This window comes from Seriola lalandi, unplaced genomic scaffold, assembly GCF_002814215.2.
Source record: "Seriola lalandi dorsalis isolate HSWRI2012SDOR001 ecotype SW California unplaced genomic scaffold, Sedor1 jcf7180002054973, whole genome shotgun sequence".
NCBI lineage: Eukaryota > Metazoa > Chordata > Actinopteri > Carangiformes > Carangidae > Seriola > Seriola lalandi.
In genome coordinates, this window is record NW_019525523.1 from 283895 (window position 1) to 308987 (window position 25093).

The 25093-nt window shown below is 40.6% G+C and overlaps 1 protein-coding gene and 3 pseudogenes across 7 annotated transcripts in view; all 4 read right to left on the reverse strand.

Moving 5' to 3' along the window:
* LOC147817344 (protocadherin alpha-12 pseudogene) lies at positions 1-2162 on the reverse strand (annotated as a pseudogene).
* LOC111646634 (protocadherin alpha-C2-like) overlaps positions 1-25093 on the reverse strand; it is a 125380-nt gene that overhangs the window by 74163 nt on the left and 26124 nt on the right. Inside the window, exon 1 of one of the 7 annotated variants that reach the window (XM_087171046.1) lies at positions 21587-24058. The exons of 3 other annotated variants lie outside the window; for them this stretch is intronic. In XM_087171046.1, the coding sequence (XP_087027172.1) occupies positions 21587-23983 (2397 nt within the window). In that variant the 5' untranslated portion in view covers positions 23984-24058. Of the gene's footprint in view, positions 1-3127; positions 5635-14902; positions 17395-18317; positions 20833-21586; positions 24059-25093 lie in introns of those variants that run through there. 3 more of the 7 variants (XM_087171045.1, XM_087171051.1, XM_087171047.1) reach the window with 3 other exon arrangements.
* Positions 7958-10428, reverse strand: LOC147817345 (protocadherin alpha-8 pseudogene; annotated as a pseudogene).
* Positions 11532-14827, reverse strand: LOC111646638 (protocadherin alpha-8 pseudogene; annotated as a pseudogene).

A 25093-nucleotide genomic window follows, 5' to 3' on the forward strand; every position in this document is an offset into this window, starting at 1 on the left:
GAGGTGATAAGAAAGCAGCGCATTGTATCCAGAGTCTGCGTCTACAGCCCTGATCTTTGCCACAAAGTATCCCGCTTCAGCAGAGTAGGGGATGCTCTCACTGTTAACGGAGCCGTGCTCAGAATATGGAGAAAGGATCGCGGGACTGTTGTCATTCTCATCAAGGATAAAAACGTTCACAGTCACGTTGCTGCTGAGCGGAGGAACACCAGAGTCTGTGGCCTGAACTTTAAACTGAAACGTTTTTAACTCCTCGCAGTTAAAGGCCTGCAGGCTGACTATATCTCCAGTCTCTGAGTTGATGTTTACCATTGTCGAGAGAGGCACTGAGTTACTGTTGTCATGTAAAAATGAATATCTCACCTGACCATTTTGATCCATGTCAGCATCAGCTGCAGTTACTGTCTTAATTACTGCTCCCACTGGACTATTCTCTTTCACATAGACACTTATTATATTTTCTGTGAACAGAGGTTTATTATCATTTACATCTGAGACGTGCACAGTAATAACACTCGTGCTGGAGAGAGGTGGGGTTCCTTCGTCAGTAGCAGTGACGCTGATATTGTATTGAGATGTGCTCTCTCTGTCAAGAAGACCGTCAACCACCAATGAATAGTAATTCCTATAGTTTGATTCTAATTTGAAAGGAACGTTATTGGAAATTTTACAGTTCACCATCCCATTTTTACTCCCGTCTTTATCAAACACTGAAACAAGCGCAATAGCTGTGCCAATGGACGCGTCCTCCTTCACGGTGTTTAACAATGATGTAACTGAAATTTCAGGGGCATTGTCATTGACGTCTAAAACTTCAATCAGTAATTTTGCATGGGAGGTCATTGGTGAGGAAGCTCCATCACTGGCTTGGACTCGAATCTCAAAAGCATTATTCTCTTCAAAGTCGATATTCTTTTTATTTGTTACAGTCCCGTTTTTTTCATCTATAGCAAACAGATCAGTTTGTTTCCCTCGGCCTACTTCACTGAATGAATACAACACTTGTCCGTTCTGACCTGCATCTAAGTCCGTCGCGTTTAGTGTTATTATTGATGTGCCTATTTTCACATTCTCATAAACATTCGCTTTATACAATGTTTGACTGAATATAGGAGGATTATCGTTAATGTCCAATACATTCACTATTATATTCATACTGCCTGATTTAGCAGGAGTTCCTCCATCAATGGCAGTCAGTGTGAGTCGAATCACAGACTGCTTTTCTCTGTCTAAAACTTTCTGAAGCACTAATTCAGGAGTGACAGTCTCTCCTTTATGTGTTGCCAGCGAAAAGTGTTCATTTTGACTAAGCTTGTAGGTATTCACATCGTTTTTACTAACGTCTGCATCGTCAGCAGGATGCAGGGGAAATTTAGCCCCTGCTGCTGTGCTCTCACTAATGTTGATCACTTGTGACGTGCTGAGAAATGATGGAGAATTATCATTCACATCCAAGATTATAATTTCTATCCGATACAATTTTAATGGATTATTAATAACTGCTTCTACACTAAGTGAACATTTTGGTTCATGACCGCAGAGTTTCTCTCTATCTATTCTCTCATTAACGTAGAGGACACCAGTCTTTAGATTTACCTCGAAATATTTTGTCTTTGATCCAGAAACGATCTGAAACATGCGGGACTCCAAATCCTGGACATTGATGTTCAGATCTTTAGCGATATTTCCGACAACAGTCCCCAGATTTACCTCCTCTGAGACGGAGTAAGAGAGCTGCCCAGAAACCGCTTCCCAGTAACAATCGACCAGCACTAAGAAGAGATAGATCCACACAGACCCCGTCCTGCCCGATAAATGCATAATTCCATACATCGAGAAGGAGCGTGTTGGCAAATTTGAACAATATGTGACAGCAGCAGCGATATCACAATCATGGAAGAAATATTCCAGACAAATATTTCGGCATTTTAACGACCAAAGAAGACAGCCGTTCTTTGTCGGACGATCTCTCTTTGTAACAAAGCCCACAGATTCAGCATACGCTGAGTCTGGGAGGAGCCCTAAACCACCAAAGAGGACGTACAAATGTGATGGTCTGCAGTGTCCCCATGTGGACATTTCTCATCATTTCATACTACATCAAATATAATAATGTTGGAAAAGTAGGAAACATTCTCAGTTATCCTTGAAAGCGAAGGAAGTGCAAAAATTCAGGGGCAAAGGATAGACAAGAACGTTCCACCGACCTATTAATAAAATTTACATCACATGACTACAGTATTTGCTATAATTAAGCCTGTTTTATACACTGACTGAAATTTCAAGAAAAAGCCTAACAGTAGTGACATTAAGTTATATGAATAAATACACTCCTTGACTTTTTTTTAACTTAAGTGTAAAGTAACTGCAGAGTAGATAAACTGTTTTCTTGAAGATGGATTGTGAAATTTCTAACATACTTTTCAATAGTCATTACCAAAGAGATTTGCAAGTCTATTCAAAGAAATGTTTTCACTTCAACTCCGTTTTGTTTTGCATTACATTTTGAAAATCACAGGTAACTTTAAAAGCTGTGTTCAGCACCACGGATAGTCGCTCCCAAGTAGAATACAAATCAGCCGCTATAATGACTGAAATTTCAAAACCTTCAACAAATGAGCAGCTACAGTAGCAAAATTAAACTATAAATTCAACAATAACGAGTACTACTTAATATTGATTCTGTATCATTTAAAAAGCAGTCAAATGCCAAAGCAGTATCTTGACCGTACCATAGTAGAAAGTCAGTTTTACAATAAGTACTGAATATAACTATTCTCTTGCTTGTAATCAGATCTTATATTTTAATGTTAAGCACAATGTGTGTAAATATATTCCTTCATATGGTGTACTAGAAATGACCTGCACATTAAAATCACAAATAAGCAGTCAACAAAAACCATCGACAAATAGCCTACACAGCAAGCCACTGTTTAGAGGATAATAATATCAATCTGCTCCTCTTATACTTGATTTTTTTTTTTTTTTACCTAAACTTTATTTCAAATTTAGTCTTGGCTACCTGTCAGTTGGCAGGTCCTTATATAACAAAACAGCGACATTCAGCCTCCAATTCTCAACTTATAAAAAGTGCAGTAATAAATACTTGATGCAAGTGTATTCTTACCTTATCTTTATTAGGTAATGTCTGAGTCCTGGTAAAAGTGTCTCCTCCGTTAATACTGATCAGCTCAGCATCTACAGGCGGAAACGGTGCGGGGAAAACCACTACGTCACTCTTGAGTGTGTCTGAGCTGAAACAGACGTCATACTGCTGAGTAGCTTTAGAGTAAGACCAGCTCCCGTCAGGGTGGGTGGTGATCATTGGGGCGCTGTACCTGCTGAAACTGCCGTCTGTCCTGTGGCATTTGACAGCTATTGAACTGATGAGGCTCAGCAGAAAAATCACTGACACCGACACAATGGCGATCAGCAGATACAGGTTTAAATCAGAGAAGTTGTCCTCCTTTATGGGCACATGTCGGAACTGAGTCTGGATGTCAGCTGTGCTTTCAACCACCACCACCTCAATAGACACAGTAGCTGACAGAGAGGGTTCTCCATTATCAGAAACCAAGACCACCAAGGGGTGAGTTTTCAGGTCATTGTCACTCATTCTCCTCTTAGTCCTGATTTCCCCGGTGCTGGTTCCGATCCTGAAGAGGTTGTTTCCTTTGGGCTCAGAGAGATGATAAGAAAGCAGCGCATTGTATCCAGAGTCTGCGTCTACAGCCCTGATCTTTGCCACAAAGTATCCTGCTTCAGCAGAGTAGGGGATGCTCTCACTGTTAACGGAGCCGTGTTCAGAATAGGGCACAAGAACCGCGGGACTGTTGTCATTCTCATCCAGGATAAAAACGTTCACAGTCACGTTGCTGCTGAGCGGAGGAACACCAGAGTCTGTGGCCTGAACTTTAAACTGAAACGTTTTCAACTCCTCGTAGTTAAATGCCTGCAGGCTGACTATATCTCCAGTTTCTGAGTTAATGTTTACCATTGTCGAGAGAGGCACTGAGTTACTGTTGTCATGTAAAAATGAATATCTCACCTGACCATTTTGATCCATGTCAGCATCAGTTGCTGAAACGGTTTTTATAACGGCTCCTATGGGACTATTCTCTTTCACATAGACACTAATTATTATTTCCGTGAACAGAGGTTTGTTATCATTTACATCTGAGACGTGCACAGTAATAACACTCGTGCTGGAGAGAGGTGGGGTTCCTTCGTCAGTAGCAGTGATGCTAATATTGTATTGAGATGTGCTCTCTCTGTCAAGAGGACCGTCAACCACCAATGAATAATAATTCTTATAGTTTGATTCTAATTTGAAAGGAACGTTGTTGGAAATTTTACAGTTCACCATCCCATTTTTACTCCCGTCTTTATCAAACACTGAAACAAGCGCAATAGCTGTGCCAATGGAAGCATCCTCCTTCACGGTGTTTAACAATGATGTAACTGAAATCTCAGGGGCATTGTCATTGACGTCTAAAACTTCAATCAGTAATTTTGCATGCGAGGTCATCGGAAAAACTGCCCCATCACTGGCTTGGACTCGAATCTCAAAAGCATTGTTCTCTTCAAAGTCGATATTCTTTCTATTTGTTACAGTCCCCGTTTTTTCATCGATAGCAAAAAGATCAGTTTGTTTCCCTCGGCCTACTTCACTGAATGAATATTGCACTTGTCCATTCTGACCTGCATCTAAGTCCGTGGCGTTTAGCGTTATCATTGATGTGCCTATTTTCACATTCTCATAAACACTGGCTTTATAAAGAGTTTGGCTAAATATAGGGGGGTTATCATTAATGTCCAATACATTCACTATTATAGTCATAGTCCCTGATTTAGCAGGAGTTCCTCCATCAATGGCAGTCAGTGTGAGTCGAATCACAGACTTTTTTTCTCTGTCTAAAACTTTCTGAAGCACTAATTCGGGAGTGACAGTCTCTCCTTTGATCGTAGCCAGCGAGAAGTGTTCGTTTTGACTAAGCTTGTAGGTGTTAACAGCATTTTTAGCGACGTCTGCATCATGAGCAGGATGCAGGGGGAATTTAGCCCCTGCTGCTGTGTTCTCTGTAATGTTTACAACCTGTGATGTGCTGAGAAATGATGGAGAATTATCATTCACATCCAAGATTATAATTTCAATCCGATACAGTTTTAATGGATTATTAATAACTGCTTCTACACTAAGTGAACATTGTGGTTCATCACCACAGAGTACCTCTCGATCTATTCTCTCATTAACGTAGAGGACACCAGTCTTTAGATTTACCTCGAAATATTTTGTCTTTGACCCAGAAACGATCTGAAACATGCGGGACTCCAAATCCTGGACATTGATGTTCAGATCTTTAGCGATATTTCCGACAACAGTTCCCAGATTTACTTCCTCTAAGACGGAGTAAGAGAGCTGCCCAGACACCGCTTCCCAGTAAAAATCCAGCAGCACGAACAAGAGATAGATCCACACAGAGTGCGTTCTGCCTGGTAATTTCATAATTCCATACATCGGGAAACGTCTAAAGAGAAATTCGCCCAGTCACTGACCAAAATAAGGAAATGATAAAGAATCACCAAATAAAAGATGAGGGTTTTTCGCCATATTCACTGTTCAATAAGAAATGGTCGTTGCACAGATCTGTTTCGCCCTCACAGTCTCTTTGTTTCAATCTCCTGAGAAATATCATCCACTGAACATGGGAGGAGCCCAGAACCACTAAGGACGAAGTTCAAATGTGATGGTCAACAATGTCCTCATGTGGACACTTGTAAGAACTACATTCAACATCTAGACATTACAGTATTAGAAAGATCATAATAATTATAGCCCATGAAACAGCCAAATATGAACTTCTACAGTACATGGTCAATATGAATTATCATTTCATCCCACTAATGTCTTTCAGCAAGTTTGTTTTGTCCTGAAACTAATTTACAGTTAATGCTAATAATTGACCAACTGATGACTTAACAATGACTTAACTGTTCTGCAAACATAAAACAAACTAGATATAAATACAAAATTCATAAAAACATCGCATACACAACGTTAACAATTACTCACCACCCGTATACGCACAAGCATCATTCTCAGCAAATAGAGAAGCAAAATATAGGTTATATTTATATAGCTTATCTTTCCGAAGAATGACAGTGAGAGAATGACCTATATATATCCCAAAATTTTACATCTTCCTTTTCAAACGTCAAGTCTATTTAACTGTCACCTTTTCCCTCACCTATGTCTCAGAAAACCATGATTTCACTAATCAAAACTGCATGTAATTTCCTTTCAGACATAGTGCAATAATAAGCCTAAACATTCTAAGCTCCAGCCTTTTTCTTATTAAACTATATGTTTGGGTAAATATATGCATTTAATAGCTGTTGTCAGTTGGGTTTGTAATCATAAAAGGTGGTGTACCTTTTTTGATTACAAACCTAACTGACGACAGCTATTAAATCCACACAGGCACCTTGAAAACGATTAATGAGACCTTTGAAACGCTGTAGTATTCAACATTGAATGAGATATACAGTATGTAAATGTGTTCATATACAGTTGCTCATATGAAACACTGCAACACGGTCTTCACTTAGACCTTAATGTTCTAAAGATAACAAGCCGCGCACATTCAGACCCTGAAGTTCTGGAGCATCTAAGCAAATCTGAACAATATTTTACAGCCACTACTATATCAAGATCAGGAAAGAAATATTCCAAACAAATATTTTGGCGTTTTGACAACCAAAAAAGACGACCGTTTTTTGTCAGACGATCTCTCTTTGTAACAAAGCCCACAGATTCATCATACGCTGAGTCTGGGAGGAGCCCTAAACCACCAAAGAGGACGTCCAAATGTGATCGCCTGCAGTGTTCCCATGTGGACATTTCTCATAACTACATGCTACATTAAGTATAATAACGAAAGTATTATTTATTGTCAGTTCTCCTTAAGCATGAATCAGTTCCAAAAACAAGAGGGTCAAAAAATGAATAGGAAGGTTAAACCCAATGATCAGTACAAGGTAGATTAAATGACCTAAGTGTTCTGTATAATAAAGGCTATTTTATAAAGTGACAAAAATTGAAAGGAAAATCCTTATGGCAGTGACAACGAGTTAAAAGAAGAAATACACGTCCCAATGTTTTTTTTTTTGTTTTTTTAAATCTTAAGACTAAAGTGACTGCAGAGAGTACATTAACAGTTTTCTTGAATATAGATTGTGAAATCTTTGACATACTATTCAACAGTTAGTACAAAAGAGATTTGTAAATGTATTTAAGGAAAACAACACATAGGCTAAATGTGTTTTTTGTTTTGTTTTGTTTTTTTGCAATATGTTGAGCGAACTGCAAGTAAGTCTAAAAATCTGCATTCAGCACCACGGATAGCGACACACAATTCGAATACCAATCAGCCGCTATAATGACTGAAATTTAAAAGCAACTAACAAATGCACAGCTACAGTGACAATTTTAAACTACGAATTCATTTCCCCCATTATTTTAACTTTATTAATTCTCACTTACTTAGACAGAATTCAGTGTAAATGCCAGACCATGACTAAGGGAAAAGCCCATTTCAAACAAGTAGGGTAATGTAACTATTCCTATACTTGTAATGAGATTCTATACTTTAATATTCAACATTATACCAGATGTCTGTAAATATACCCATACACATGGTAGCAATAACTGACCCCGACATAGAAAATAATGAATATGCAGTCAACAGTAATTTAGATGAGAAAACCAGCGACAAATAGGCTAGACAGCGGGTCACAGTTTAGAAGTTCTTAACCTACTCTGTCTATATGCCTACTTTGTTAATAACTATAGAATTAAGCTTATTTATTAGTTACACAACAGATAGCCATTTAAAATAACACAACTGCGAAATTTTGTCTCCAATTCTCAACATAGAAACAGTGCAGTATTAAACAGTTAATGCAATTGTATTCTTACCTTTTCTTTATTAGGTAAAGTCTGAGTTCTGGTAAAAGTGTCTCCTCCGTTAATACTGATCAGCTCAGCATCTACAGGCGGAAGCGGTGCGGGGAAAACCACTACGTCACTCTTGAGCGTGTCTGAGCTGAAACAGACGTCATACTGCTGAGTAGCTTTAGAGTAAGACCAGCTCCCGTCAGGATGGGTGGTGATCATTGGGGCACTGTACCTGCTGAAACTGCCGTCTGTCCTGTGGCATTTGACTGCTATTAAACTGATGAGGCTCAGTAGAAAAATCACTGACACCGACACAATGGCCATCAGCAGATACAGGTTTAAATCAGAGAAGCTGTCCTCCTTTATGGGCACATGTCTGAACTGAGTCTGGATGTCAGCTGTGCTCTCAACCACCACCACCTCAATAGACACAGTAGCTGACAGGGAGGGTTCTCCGTTATCAGAAACCAAGACCACCAAGGGGTGAGTTTTCAAGTCATTGTCACTCATTCTCCTTTTTGTCCTGATTTCCCCGGTGCTGGTTCCGATCCTGAAGAGGTTGTTTCCTTTGGGCTCAGAGAGGTGATAAGAAAGCAGTGCATTGTATCCAGAGTCTGCGTCTACAGCCCTGATCTTTGCCACAAAGTATCCCGCTTCAGCAGAGTAGGGGATGCTCTCACTGTTAACGGAGCCGTGCTCAGAATAGGGCGCGAGAACTGCAGGACTGTTGTCATTCTCATCCAGGATAAAAATGTTCACAGTCACGTTGCTACTGAGCGGAGGAACACCAGAGTCTGTGGCCTGAACTTTAAACTGAAACGTTTTTAACTCCTCGAAGTTAAATGACTGAAGACTGACTATATCTCCTGTCTCCGAATTTATGTTCACCATTGTTGAGAGTGGCAATGAGTTATTATTACTTTCGACAATGGAATAGCTTACCTGGGCATTTTTATTGATATCTGCATCAAATGCTGATACTGTTTTTAAAACGGCTCCAACAGGACTATTTTCTTTCAAATAAACATTGGCCAAAGTGTCTGAAAAACTAGGGGAGTTGTCATTGACATCGGAAACATGAATGGTAAGATCCCTGCTGCTCATGAGAGCTGGGATTCCGTCATCCGTTGCTAAGATGGTGACATTATAATGTGAAGCACTCTCTCTGTCTAGTTCTCCGTCTACAACCAAAGAATAATAGTTTTTATAATTTGGTTCCAATTTAAAGGGGCTGCCATTTTTAATATTACAATGAACTACTCCATTTTTACCCCCATCTCTGTCCAGGACTGACACAAGTGCAATAGCAGTTCCTAATTTTGCATCCTCTCTAACTGTGTCAGTAAGTGATGTTACAGATATTTCAGGCGTATTGTCATTTAAATCCAACACTTCAATTAGTACTTTGCACTGTGTTGCCATTGGAGGAGAGCCTTTATCACTAGCTTGCACCCGGATTTCAAAAGCCGGGTGATCCTCAAAGTCGATCTTTCCCTTAACTGTCAGTAAACCTGTGTGCTCATCAATTTGAAACATTTGCAAAACATGGTCTTGATCTTTGCTGCTGAGTGAATATGAAATATCCCCGTTTGGACCTTCATCAGCGTCTGTCGCCGTTACTGTTATTACTGTGGTACCAAGCGGCACATTTTCACTAATACTGGTTTTATACAGTGATTTGGTAAACAGTGGGATGTTATCATTAACGTCTAAAATATTGATTATTATCTGTGATGTTCCGGATTTCAGAGGTGTCCCACCATCTACAGCAGTCAATGTGAGTTTAATTACAGGCTGTTTTTCTCGATCTAATGGCTTCTGGAGGATGAGCTCTGCAGACACACTTTCTCCTTTGTTCACTAACAATGAAAAATGGCCATTTTGGTTTAGCTTGTATGTGCTGATCCCATTTTTTCCTACATCGGCATCATAGGCCGATAACACAAGAAATTTAGACCCAGGTAATGTGCTTTCGGCTATTTCAATACTTTGTGAATTAGCACTGAAAGACGGATAGTTATCATTCATATCTAGAATATTTATTTCTAAACGATAAAGCTTCAGTGGAGCATTGATCACTGCCTCCACGCTCACTGTGCATTTCGTCGCCTTCGCACAGAGCTCCTCTCTGTCTATTCTGTCATTAACAAAGAGGAGACCAGTTTTAAGATTTACCTCGAAAAATTTTCTCTTGGATCCGGTAACAATATGAAACATACGAGACTCCAGATCATCGATACTAAGGTTGAGATCCTTGGCTAAATTTCCTACGGAAGTCCCCGGATTCACCTCTTCTGATATGGAGTAGGAGAGCTGCCCTGACACCGCTTCCCAGTAACAGCCCAGCAACACAAATAACACGTATGCCACCACAGGAGCCCAGTTATTTGAAGACATAATACAATCTGATGTGTGACCAACATAGGAATAAGTCCAACCGATGTCCAGTATCAAAGGAAAATGTGTTTCTTTCTCTTAGAATTTGTCCATACTGCTGTTTGTGCTCCAGCCTTTTCTCTGTGCTTCTGCGTCTCTTTGTGTAAGAGCCCAACAAGACACTCTGACGCTCTTAAGCTGGGAGTGGCCTAGACATTTTAATGAAATCCTATCCGTATTATGGTCTATAGTGCCCCATCATGGTCTTGTGGACTAATTACATCACAAACCAGGGGGAATACAGCCGAACATGTAATGTCCTTTCACAAATCATCTCTTTTTATTGCTCAGTACAAAATGGCCAGTTTCAGATCGGACTGAAAGACATACCATGTTGCTTTTTTTTTTTTAAATACTGAGTTAACGGGTCCTATTATCTACTAATATGCAACGTCTCTTGTATTCGAAAATGAGGGGAAACACGTCTGTTTATGATTGGCATGTTTGCATCTTTGAAATAAATGTAATGTTTAGGCAAAAAACTTTTCAATATACGGTCAATGATACAGCGAAAGAAGAGAAAAGGGGGGTATTATCCATTTGCTCAACCAAAAGAATATTACAGGAAACTCAAAAATTGACAGAAAAAGCAATAATTATCCTGATTATAAACTCAGAATAATTATAGAGACACTCGATAATGACTCGCTTATATGACAACAAAACAGTGGACTTCAGTGGAATTCAGCACTACAACAATGAGAGCTAATCAGCCACCAAATTTATGATACACATTTTGCACATAAGACAATGAACTCTATGTATAAGTGCCATTGTGAAAGAAAAAGTGATGAACGTGACACTTGGAAACTGCGCAAAAAAGTAAAATAGTAATGATAACAATAATAATAATAATGAACGTAAAAATTAGCGTTGCTTTGAATGTGTAAAAAAAACATTGAAACACCAACAGTATCTTATTATCTGAATAGATTAGTTTGTGTCTACAGCTCCATAGACAGCGACTATTGCACTTGAATGGAAAAAAAGGTTAACAAGTTGTTTAGAAGACGCCAGATAAAAACGTCTCTTTGCAAAAGATCACAGAAAGACATATGAATAAGAAAAGAAAAGTAATGAACAACTAAATACATTACTAGCAACAAAGCCCAGTCTTTAGTAATGCTTACTGCTTTGTATGAATTCGTAGGCCGCTATGAATGTGCTGCTCTTACCTTTTCTTTATTAGGTAAAGTCTGAGTCCGGGTAAAAGTGTCTCCCCCGTTAATGCTGACCAGTTCAGCATCTACAGGCGGAAACGGAGCGGGGAAAACCACTACGTCACTCTTGAGCGTGTCTGAGCTGAAACAGACGTCATACTGCTGAGTAGCTTTAGAGTAAGACCAGCTCCCGTCAGGATGGGTGGTGATCATTGGGGCGCTGTACCTGCTGAAACTGTCTGTCCTGTGGCATTTGACAGCTATTAAACTGATGAGACTCAGCAGAAAAATCATTGATACCGACACAATGGCGATCAGCAGATACAGATTTAAATCAGAGAAGCTGTCCTCCTTTATGGGCACATGTCTGAACTGAGTCTGGATATCAGCTGTGCTTTCAACCACCACCACCTCAATAGACACAGTAGCTGACAGAGAGGGTTCTCCGTTATCAGAAACCAAGACCACCAAGGAGTGAGTTTTCAAGTCATTGTCACTCATTCTCCTTTTTGTCCTGATTTCTCCGGTGCTGGTTCCGATCCTGAAGAGGTTGTTTCCTTTGGGCTCAGAGAGGTGATAAGAAAGCAGCGCATTGTATCCAGAGTCTGCGTCTACAGCCCTGATCTTTGCCACAAAGTATCCTGCTTCAGCAGAGTAGGGGATGCTCTCACTGTTAACGGAGCCGTGTTCAGAATAGGGCGCGAGAACCGCGGGACTGTTGTCATTCTCATCCACGATAAAAACGTTCACAGTCACGTTGCTGCTGAGTGGAGGAACACCAGAGTCTGTGGCCTGAACTTTAAACTGAAACGTTTTTAACTCCTCGTAGTTAAAGGCCTGCAGGCTGACTATACCTCCAGTCTCTGAGTTGATGTTTACCATTGTCGAGAGAGGCACTGAGTTGTTGTTGTCATGCAAAAGTGAATATCTCACCTGACCATTTTGATCCATGTCAGCATCAGTTGCTGAAACGGTTTTTATAATTGCTCCTATTGGACTGTTTTCTTTCACATAGACACTAATTATATTTTCTGTGAACAGAGGTTTGTTATCATTTACATCTGAGACGTGTACAGTAATAGCACTCTTGCTGAAAAGAGGTGGGGTTCCTTCGTCAGTAGCAGCGATGCTGATATTGTATTGAGATGTGCTCTCTCTGTCGAGTGGACCGTCAACCACCAATGAATAGTAATTCTTATAGTTTGATTCTAATTTGAAAGGAACATTATTGTAAATTTTACAGTTCACCATCCCATTTTTACTCCCGTCTTTATCAAACACTGAAACAAGCGCAATAGCTGTGCCAATGGACGCGTCCTCTTTCACGGTGTTTAACAGTGATGTAACTGAAATTTCAGGGGCATTGTCATTGACGTCTAAAATTTCAATAAGTAATTTAGCATGTGAAGTGAGAGGAGAAGAAACTCCATCACTAGCTTGGACTCGCATCTCAAAAGCATTATTCTCTTCAAAGTTGATATTCTTTTTGTTTGTTACAGTCCCAGTTTTCGCGTCTATAGCAAACAGATCAGTTTGTTTCCCTCGTCCTACTTTACTGAATGAATACAACACTTGTCCGTTTGAGCCTTCATCTAAATCAGTAGCGTTTAATGTTATTATCGATGTGCCTATTTTCACATTTTCATACACACTGGCTTTGTACAGAGTTTGACTGAATACAGGAGGATTATCATTGATATCTAAAACATTGATTATAATAACCATTGTCCCTGATTTAACAGGAGTTCCTCCATCAATGGCAGTCAGTGTGAGTCGAATTACAGACTGCGTTTCTCTGTCTAAAACTTTCTGAAGCACTAATTCGGGTATTACACTATCTCCTTTGTATGTATCAATAGAGAAGTGATCGTTTTGACTAAGTTTGTAGGTATTTACAGTATTTTTACCGACGTCTGCATCGTCAGCTGGTTGCAGGGGGAATTTAGCCCCTGCTGCTGTGCTCTCAGTAATGTCGATCACCTGTGACGTGCTGAGAAATGATGGAGAATTGTCATTCACATCCATGATTATAATTTCAATCCGATACAGTTTTAATGGATTATTAATAACTGCTTCTACACTAAGTGAACATTTTTGTTCACTGCCGCAGAGTTCCTCTCGATCTATTCTCTCATTAACGTAGAGGACACCAGTCTTTAGATTTACCTCGAAATATTTTGTCTTTGATCCAGAAACGATCTGAAACATGCGGGTCTCCAAATCCTGGACATTGATGTTCAGATCTTTAGCGATATTTCCGACAACAGTCCCCAGGTTTACCTCCTCTAAAACGGAGTAAGAGAGCTGCCCAGACACCGCTTCCCAAAAACAATCCAGCAGCACGAACAAGAGATAGATCCACACAGAGCGCGTTCTGCCTGGTAAATGCATAATTCCATACATCGGGAAACGTCTAAAGAGAAATTCGCCCAGTCACTGACCAAAATAAGGAAATGATAAAGAATCACCAAATAAAAGATGAGGGTTTTTCGCCATATTCACTGTTCAATAAGAAATGGTCGTCGCACAGATCTGTTTCGCCCTCACAGTCTCTTTGTTTCAATCTCCCGAGAAATATCATCCACTGAACATGGGAGGAGCCCAGAACCACTAAGGACGAAGTTCAAATGTGATGGTCTACAATGTCCCCATGTGGACACTTTCAGGAACAACATTCAACTTCAACACACAATAGTAAGAACCTTATATTGTTGATTTCTTCTTGAACATTTAGCCAAGCAACTCCATATCTTACAGAAGAGTCAGCAGAACTGATTGATTCTCCAAGTTAACATTGTATACCTTTATGTACTTTTACTTGTATGAAATGTTTTTAGAAATGTGACTCAAAATTTGTTGAGTCAGCTATTGTGGTTACAGAAGAAACACACACACACACACACACACACACACACACACACAACCACAACCAATTTCTAGAAGACTGGACTGCACTAAATTCCGTACACTTGCACGGAGTCTTTTATTCCTTATTAATAAACATATTGTTCCGGTCCGGGGGATTAGACTGAACACACATGCACAAACGTTCAGCACCAAGGATAGTGAAATACCCATTAAAAACCGTGCAACAAGTAATGAATGAGATTAGTGATGCATCAACAAATCACATATGTATAACAGGTTCATAACAAGACAAACAAAAGTTTTAAATGTTTCTCTTTGAACTAAATCTGAAGACTATTTCTTTGTCAGTTAGTAGTCACCATGCGACATGGCATACCGCTTTTTGAAAAATACTGAAAATAAAACTGCAGCTATTCCCAATCAGTCGACGCAAGTGTAGTATAATACCATGCCTGACCACGTAATGTTAACATGTTCTTACCTTTTCTTTATTAGGTAAAGTCTGAGTCCTGGTAAAAGTGTCTCCTCCATTAATACTGATCAGCTCAGCATCTACAGGTGGAAACGGTGCGGGGAAAACCACCATGTCACTCTTGAGCGTGTCTGAGCTGAAACAGACGTCATACTGCTGAGTAGCTTTAGAGTAAGACCAGCTCCCGTCAGGGTGGGTGGTGATCATTGGGGCGCTGTACCTGCTGAAACTGTCTGTCCTGTGGCATTTGACAGCTATTAAACTGATGAGACTCAGCAGAAAGATCACTGACACCGACACAATGGCGATCAGCAGATACAGATTTAAATCAGAGAAGCTGTCCTCCTTTATGGGCACATGTCTGAACTGAGTCTGGATATCAGCTGTGTTTTCAACCACCACCACCTCAATAGACACAGTAGCTGACAGGGAGGGTTCTCCGTTATCAGAAACCAAGACCACCAAGGGGTGAGTTTTCAGGTCATTGTCACTCATTCTCCTCTTAGTCCTGATTTCCCCAGTGCTAGTTCCGATCCTGAAGAGGTTGTTTCCTTTGGCCTCAGAGAGGTGATAAGAAAGCAGCGCATTGTATCCAGAGTCTGCGTCTACAGCCCTGATCTTTGCCACAAAGTATCCCGCTTCAGCAGAGTAGGGGATGCTCTCACTGTTAACAGAACCGTGCTCAGAATAGGGCGCGAGAACCGAGGGACTGTTGTCATTCTCATCCAGGATAAAAACGTTCACAGTCACGTTGCTACTGAGCGGAGGAACACCAGAGTCTGTTGCCTGAACTTTAAACAGAAAAGTTTTTAACTCCTCGAAGTTAAAGGCCTGCAGGCTGACTATATCTCCAGTCTCTGAGTTGATGTTTACCATTGTAGAGAGAGGCATTGAGTTACTGTTGTCATGAATAAATGAATATCTCACTTGACCATTTTGATCAGTGTCAGCATCAACTGCAGTCACTGTCTTAATAACAGATCCCACTGGACTATTCTCTTTCACATAAACATTAACCAGCGGCTCAGAGAAGCGAGGTGGGTTATCATTGACATCAGAAACATGAACAGTAACTATGTTGGTGCTGGAGAGAGGTGGAGTCCCTTCATCAGTTGCTACAATAGTAACATTGTACTGAGCCTTAGTCTCTCTATCAAGCGGACCATTAACTACTAATGAGTAATAATTTCTATAATTTGTGTCCAGTTTAAATGGTGCATTATTTGCAATTACAGCTTTCACTGCCCCGTTTTTACCACTATCTTTGTCCAGTACGGAAACAAGTGCAATAGCAGTACCTGCATCAGCGTCCTCCCTCACTGTATTTAATAGTGATGTCACAGTGATCTCAGGAGCGTTGTCGTTCAGGTCCACCACTTCTACCAGCACTTTACAATGAGCAGACATAGGAGGCTGGCCTTTGTCACTGGCCTGTGCATGAATCTCAAACGCAACAATTTCCTCATAGTCAATCTCACCTTTGACTAAAATTGCACCTGTTTTAGAGTCTATTTGAAATAAATCTAAAACCTGATTCTGACCTTTACTTCTCAATGAATATTCTATTTCACTGTTTAAACCCTCATCTGCGTCTGTCGCATTCAGAATGATTACTCTAGACCCCTTTGGCAAGTTTTCCAGAATTCGAATTTTGTATAACGATTCACTGAAAACGGGGGTATTGTCGTTAATATCCAAAACATTGATAATAATTTGTGATGTTCCCGACTTCAGTGGATTTCCTCCGTCTACTGCAGTTAGGGTGAGTTTTATAACAGAGTCATGTTCGCGGTCTAAAGCTTTCTGCAGTACTAACTCCGCAGACACGCTATCCCCTCCTTTGTGAATTTCCAAAGAAAAATAATCATTACTACTAAGCTTGTATGTACTAACACTGTTCTTGTCTACATCCAAATCCGATGCCCCTATCAGACCAAATTTGAGTCCTGGTAAAGAACTTTCTGCAATGTCAAGTGATTGTAAATCCTCAGAGAAATGTGGGGCATTATCATTTATATCGACTACATTTATCTCTAAACGATACAGCTTCAGTGGATTGTTGATCACGGCCTCTACATTGACGGTGCATTTTGTAGCCTTGGCACAGAGCTCCTCACGGTCTATTCTCTCATTTACATAAAGAACACCCGTTTTCAGATTTATATCAAAATATTTTCTCTTTGATCCATGAACAATCTGAAACATACGAGACTCTAACTCCTGGACATTGAGATTTAGGTCCTTGGCGATATTTCCAACAGAAGTCCCCGGGTTTACCTCCTCTGAAACAGAATACGAGAGCTGCGCGGACACCGCTTCCCAGCAATAATTTAACAGCACGAGCACAAAATATATCCGAAAAAGGTTCGTTCTGCTTGAGAAATGCATAATTATATCCAACACGAAAAATGCATAAGTCCAAGTCCAACCACTACCGTCAAACACTTATATTAGAATCCAGCTGGATAATATTTCTCATCCTTTCTCTCTCTCGCCCTCCTTCTCTTTGTAACAAAGCCCAAAGAAACATCATCATCCTCTGTTTCTGGGAGGAGCCTTGTGCCTTTCCTAAATGACGTCCAGATGTCATGGTCTACAGTGTCCCCGTGTGCTGATGCAAAGTAACTGCATGCAACCTTTGAGTTAGAAAGGACTAACTGACCAACTGTGCAAAGTGAAGAATTATCAAACGATCAAAATAAGCAGAATTCGACACAATAACCTGCTTTGTCTCATTGCAAAGTTTTTCAAATGTTATTATTATTTTATCCGTAACAATAGACCTTCACCTTACTGATGTAACAGCTACAAAGCTACACAATGTAATAACATGGCGTCCATCACAAATAAAACATTACAACACACTAAAGATAGAGAGAGTTAAGATTTTGAATTGCAAATAATAATCAGCTTATTGCCCTCTAGTTTAAATTAAAAAAATTAAAAAAATTGAAGGGAATGAAATTCATTTTCAGAGCATTTCTCCAAATTTGATAAACGGGCGTTATTCAGTCATAAAATTAAATTATTGTCACGAAATTCACATAGTTTTGCCAAGAAAATTATTATTATTTTTTTTTTTAATTATTGGTAAATTTTCCACGTTAGACTCAGTAGACAGCACACTACATACTGCGTTGTTTATTTCAGAACCATGCACAACGACATATAGTTTTAGTGGCCTATATTATGAGAGGCTCATGAATTTAAAATAATGGCATCACTCTTGCTCATATACGAATGTACATTTCAAAACAATCCCAAAGACTTAAAACAATTATATAAATACAATGTGTAAAATTATTATGAAGACATTTTACTTCATAAGTTAAAAAAAAAAAATGTTGAGACTTGCTTTGGCCCTCAGCTGGAGGGGGGAAAATCATATTAACTGAAACATATTGCTATTTCATTATTTTCTTACCTTTTCTTTATTGGGCAGCGTCTGGGTTCTGGTAAAAGTGTCTCCTCCGTTAATACTGATCAACTCCGCATCTACAGGCGGAAACGGTGCGGGGAAAACCACAACGTCACTCTTGAGTGTGTCTGAGCTGAAACAGACGTCATACTGCTGAGTAGCTTTAGAGTAAGACCAGCTCCCGTCAGGATGGGTGGTGATCATTGGGGCGCTGTACCTGCTGAAACTGCCGTCTGTCCTGTGGCATTTGACAGCTATTAAACTGATGAGGCTCAGCAGAAAGATCACTGACACCGACACAATGGCGATCAGCAGATACAGGTTTAAATCAGAGAAGCTGTCCTCCTTTATGGGCACATGTCTGAACTGAGTCTGGATGTCAGCTGTGCTTTCAAGCACCACCACCTCAATAGAAACAGTAGCTGATAGGGAGGGTTCTCCGTTATCAGAGACCAAGACCACCAAGGGGTGAGTTTTCAGGTCATTGTCACTCATTCTCCTCTTTGTCCTGATTTCCCCGGAGCTGGTTCCGATCCTGAAGAGGTTGTTTCCCTTGGGCTCAGAGAGATGATAAGAAAGCAGCGCATTGTATCCAGAGTCTGCGTCTACAGCTCTGATCTTGGCCACAAAGTATCCCGCTTCAGCAGAGTAGGGGATGCTCTCACTGTTAACGGAGCCGTGCTCAGAATAGGGCGCGAGAATCGAGGGACTGTTGTCATTCTCATCCAGGATAAAAACGTTCACAGTCACGTTGCTGCTGAGCGGAGGAACACCAGAGTCTGTGGCCTGAACTTTAAACAGAAAAGTTTTTAACTCCTCGAAGTTAAAGGCCTGCAGGCTGACTATATCTCCAGTCTCTGAGTTGATGTTTACCATTGTCGAGAGAGGCACTGAGTTGCTGTTGTTATGTATAAATGAATATCTCACCTGACCATTTTGATCCATGTCAGCATCAACTGCAGTCACTGTCTTAATAACAGATCCTACTGGACTATTCTCTTTCACATAAACATTAACTAGCGGCTCAGAGAAGCAAGGTGGGTTATCATTGACATCAGAAACAAGAACAGTAACTATGTTGGTGCTGGAGAGAGGTGGAGTCCCTTCATCAGTTGCTACAATAGTAACATTGTATTGAGCCTTAGTCTCTCTATCAAGCGGACCATTAACTACTAATGAGTAATAATTTCTATAATTTGTGTCCAGTTGAAATGGTGCATTATTTGCAATTACAGCTTTCATTGCCCCGTTTTTACCACTATCTTTGTCCTGTACAGAAACAAGTGCAATGGCAGTACCCGCCTCAGCGTCCTCCCTCACTGTATTTAATAGTGATGTCACAGTGATCTCAGGAGCGTTGTCGTTCAGGTCCACCACTTCTACCAGCACTTTACAATCGGCTGACATCGGAGGCTGGCCTTTGTCACTGGCTTGTGCATGAATCTCAAACACTGCATTTTCCTCATAGTCGATCTCACCTTTGACTAAAATTGCACCTGTTTTAGAGTCTATTTGAAATAAATCTAAAACCTGCTCCTGACCTTTACTTCTAAATGAATATTCTATTTCACTGTTTAAACCCTCATCTGCGTCTGTCCCATTCAAAACTACAACAGTTTTACCTACTGCTATGTTTTCCAAAATGCGTGCCTTGTATAAGGGTTGGCTGAAAATAGGAGCATTGTCGTTATTGTCTAAAACATTTATAAGAATTTGGGATGTCCCTGACTTCGGTGGATTTCCTCCGTCGACCGCGGTCACTGTGAGTTTTATTGTAGGTTGTGTTTCTCGGTCTAAAGCTTTCTGAAGCACAAGCTTGGCAGACACACTCTCCCCACCCCTGTGAATCTCTAAAGAAAAATAATCATTTGGACTTAGCTCATAGGTATTAACACTATTCTTACCAACGTCGAGATCTGACGCTCCAATAAATCCAAATTTCCCTCCTGGCACAGTACTTTCAGCAATGTTAAGAGTCTGCGAATTCTCAGAGAAATCCGGTGCAATATCATTTATATCGACTATATTTATCTCCAAACGATATAGCTTCAGTGGATTGTTGATCACTGCCTCTACATTAACGGTGCATTTTGTAGCCTTTGCACAGAGTTCCTCGCGGTCTATTCGGTCATTTACATAAAGGACACCCGTTTTCAGATTTACTTCGAAATATTTTCTCTTTGATCCACTTACAATCTGGAACATACGTGCCTCTAAATCGGGAACATTAAGATTTAGATCTTTGGCGAGATTTCCCACAGATGTCCCTGGATTTACCTCCTCTGATACAGAGTAAGAGAGCTGCCCAGACACAGCTTCCCAGCAACAATCCAACAGAACAACGACTACATAAATTCCTAAATGGCTGCATATCCTCCGCGTCGACATATTTATATCAAACATAAGAAGAGCATATGGATTCCAGTCTCCAAAATCCCATCGAATTATTCAGAATAAAAGCAAAATGGTAGAATCCGGATTCTTGATCTTTGTAGGGCTAATGGACAAAATGATGGCAACACAATCCACTCTCGCCCTGCGTCTCTTTGTAACAAAGCCCAGAGAAACATCATCATCCTCTGATTCTGGGAGGAGCCTCAAGCAACCACGAGGAGCATCAAAATGTGATGGTCTACAATGTCCCCATGTGGTTTTTTGAAATAACTACACTCACCTAAAAAAAAAAAAAGATAAATAACCGTCTGAACTTCCAAGTCAACAAACAGCTCACAAGAAGTCACAAATCACAAGACACACTTATTGCCTTATTTACTTATTCACAGCAGCTTGTTAATAGAAGAGATAGAAAAAAATTAAAAATACTAATGAACAACACTGTCTTTATCTATTTCCATTTGAGTTTCTAAATTAAGGTTATGTAACTATTCAAACACAGACGTTCTCCAAGTGTGATGAAATCTGGTATACATCATGCATCAATAAATATAAATGACTGTAAGAAAACCCAAGAGAAAATGCCGGTTAACACCAGGAAAAACCACTATGCACTGGATGAAATGTCACTTTCACATCCTCCATACCTCTCACACCACACACTTTGGTGCTTATTTCAGCACCATGGACAACGACGTACATGTCGTTGTGGCGCTCTCGAAAGGGTGACTAGGAGGCGTACTGTTTGTTAACACATCACACAAAACAAATGTAAAAGCTTTTCATTTCACTTCATCAATAAAAAAAGGAACAAAGAATCACACGTTCACAGCCACAACCCGAAGAATAAAATCTTGTGTTGCTTTTTCATAGGTTCTTACCTTATCGTTATTAGGTAAAGTCTGAGTCCTGGTAAAAGTGTCTCCTCCGTTAATACTGATCAGCTCCGCATCCACAGGTGGAAACGGCGCGGGGAAAACCACTACGTCACTCTTGAGTGTGTCTGAGCTGAAACAGACGTCATACTGCTGAGTAGCTTTAGAGTAAGACCAGCTCCCGTCAGGGTGGGTGGTGATCATTGGGGCGCTGTACCTGCTGAAACTGCCTTCTGTCCTGTGGCATTTGACAGCTATTAAACTGATGAGACTCAGCAGAAAGATCACCGACACCGACACAATGGCGATCAGCAGATACAGGTTTAAATCAGAGAAGCTGTCCTCCTTTATGGGCACATGTCTGAACTGAGTCTGGATGTCAGCTGTGCTTTCAACCACCACCACCTCAATAGACACAGTAGCTGACAGGGAGGGTTCTCCGTTATCAGAAACCAAGACCACCAAGGAGTGAGTTTTCAGGTCATTGTCACTCATTCTCCTTTTAGTCCTGATTTCCCCGTTGCTGGTTCCGATCCTGAAGAGGTTGTTTCCTTTGGGCTCAGAGAGGTGATAAGAAAGCAGCGCATTGTATCCAGAGTCTGCGTCTACAGCCCTGATCTTTGCCACAAAGTATCCCGCTTCAGCAGAGTAGGGGATGCTCTCACTGTTAACGGAGCCGTGCTCGGAATAGGGCACAAGAACCGCGGGACTGTTGTCATTCTCATCCAGGATAAAAACGTTCACAGTCACGTTGCTGCTGAGCGGAAGAACACCAGAGTCTGTGGCCTGAACTTTGAACTGAAATGTTTTTAACTCCTCGAAGTTAAAAGATTGCAGGGTGACTATATCTCCAGTCTCTGAGTTGATGTTTACCATTGCAGATAATGGCAATGTATCACTACTACCTTGAATAAATGAATATCTCACCTGGCTGTTCTGGTCAGCGTCAGCATCGGTTGCAGTCACTCTTCTAATAACTGCTCCTACTGGACTGTTCTCATTCACGTATACATTAATTAGGGTCTCTGGGAACCGAGGTGCGTTATCATTGACGTCAGAAACGTGTATAGAAACTACAGTTGTGCTGGATAGTGGGCTGGCTCCTTTATCAGTGGCCACAATGGTGACGTTGTAGTTAGACACACTCTCTCTGTCTAGGGCCCCGCCAACTAACAAAGAATAATAGTTTTTGTAGTTTGTTTCAAGTTTGAGTGGAACCTCATTTTTTATTTGTATTTTCACATCACCGTTTTTTCCACCATCTTTATCAAGGACTGACACAAGTGCAACTACAGTACCTACACTAGCGTCCTCTCTCACGTTGTTGTGCAATGAGGTGACAGTGATCTCAGGAGCGTTATCATTTAGGTCCACCACTTCTACCAGCACTTTACAGTGAGCAGACATCGGAGGCTGGCCTTTGTCACTGGCCTCTACACGTATCTCAAAAGCCTTTTTTTCTTCATAGTCTATATTTCCTTTTACTTTAATCGCGCCTGTTTGACTGTCAATTTCAAAGATATCAAGTACATGATCTTGATCCTTGCTCCTCAGCGAAAACACAACCTCACTGTTCAGACCCTCATCTGCATCGGTGGCATTCACAGCGATGACTATTGTACCCAGGGGCGTGTTTTCCGGAATTTTTGTCTTATACAACGTTTCGCTGAATATCGGAATGTTATCATTGTTGTCTAAAACATTAATAATGATCTGTGAGGTGCCTGATTTCGGTAGACTCCCTCCATCTACAGCGGTCAGTGTCATGGTGATCACAGGCTGCTTCTCTCGGTCTAAGGCTTTCTGCAATACTAACTCAGCAGACACACTCTCCCCTGCTTTGTGCACTGCCAAAGAGAAATGTTCGTTTTGACTTAATTTATAAGTACTGACTCCGTTTCTCCCTACGTCTGCATCACTTGCTTCAGATAATGCGAATTTCACTCCTGGTAAAGTACTCTCTGCTATGTATAAATTTTGCAATTTAGTTGTAAACAATGGGGCATTGTCATTTACATCTAAAATGTCCACATTAATACGATAAAGCTTCAAAGGGTTATTTATCACAGCTTCTACACTTACTGAGCATTTAAGTTCCTCTGCACAGAGCTCCTCTCTGTCTATCCTCTGGCTCACATACAGAACACCAGTCTTGAGATTTACCTCAAAGAATTTTCTTTTCGATCCAGTAACAATCTGAAACATACGGGATTCCAAGTCTTGTGAATTAAGATTTAGGTCCTTAGCTATATTTCCAACAGGACTCCCTGGGTTTAGCTCTTCTGAGATGGAATAGGAAAGCTGCCCAGACACCGTTTCCCAAAAACAATCCAGAAGAAGAAGCCCTAGATATATCCCGAAATAGCTCCATCTACAAGGCAAAGCCATAATTATGTCCGACATGAACAAAAAAGGGATATCACGGCCAGATGTTTTAGGCAGTATGAAAGATACCAGCCGAGTTGAGCCTTGAATATGGTTGGAAAATTCTGTTTGTTCCACCGTCCTCTGTCTCTTTATAACAAAGACTGAGGAAACGTCCCTGCCGCCTGAAAACAGGAGGGGCTTAGTTGGTTCAGAGAGTAGCGCTGACTCTGATGGATCAACAGCGACGCCACCTGGTAAATGAGGTAATATACAAAGAACAGTGTACATACATGTTGCATTTTAGGCACCCGTTGTCTCTCTCTCTCTCTCTCTCTCTCTCTCACTCACTCACTCACTCACTCACTCACTCTCTCTCTCTCACACACACACACACACACACACACACACACACACACACACACACACACGCGCACGAACACAACTGCAGCTGAATGGCCTAACAACAGAGAGCAAGAAAACAAGGCATCATTTCAGCACCTCGGACAGCACACTAGAGTATGTCAAGTGCAAAGCCTATTCTGCTTGAAGTGTGGCGATTTATTTGGATGTCCTGCTCTGAATATAACCATGGCTATCTATGATAAATTGTCAGCCATTCTTTGTTTGTTAATCTTCCATTTATGCCCTTTTTTACTATGGTATCAAACTACCACATACTTAATAAATAATTATTTAAGTCATAACAAACTGTACATTTGTATGAGTGAAATGGGATTCTTAACAGTGCCCAAAAATACTAGTGATAAATAATACATTTTCGTCCCACTTCACCCACATAACTCCCCTCTCGTTTTCTCTTGTTTTTCTGTGTCCGCCTCGAGGCCAATAAATAACTTGGGCCCTGTTGTCCAGTTGCATGCATGAACTCAGGCGGGAGGTCTGGGTGCTATGCTGTATTTCGTTGTATTTGAGTGTTTCTCCACATTTCCACAGAGAGTGTCATCATGAGCTTATGAACATTCCCTCGTTTGTAATCCCAGGATTAAGCCCTGGATTCAGAAACTCCTGTCCTATTTCCATTCTGTAGGAAACGTGATTTGATTTGAAAATATTAATAACCATCACACACTGAGCTGCAGTCATCTGTTCACCCCAAAATGCAATAAAAATAATACAGGGACCTGT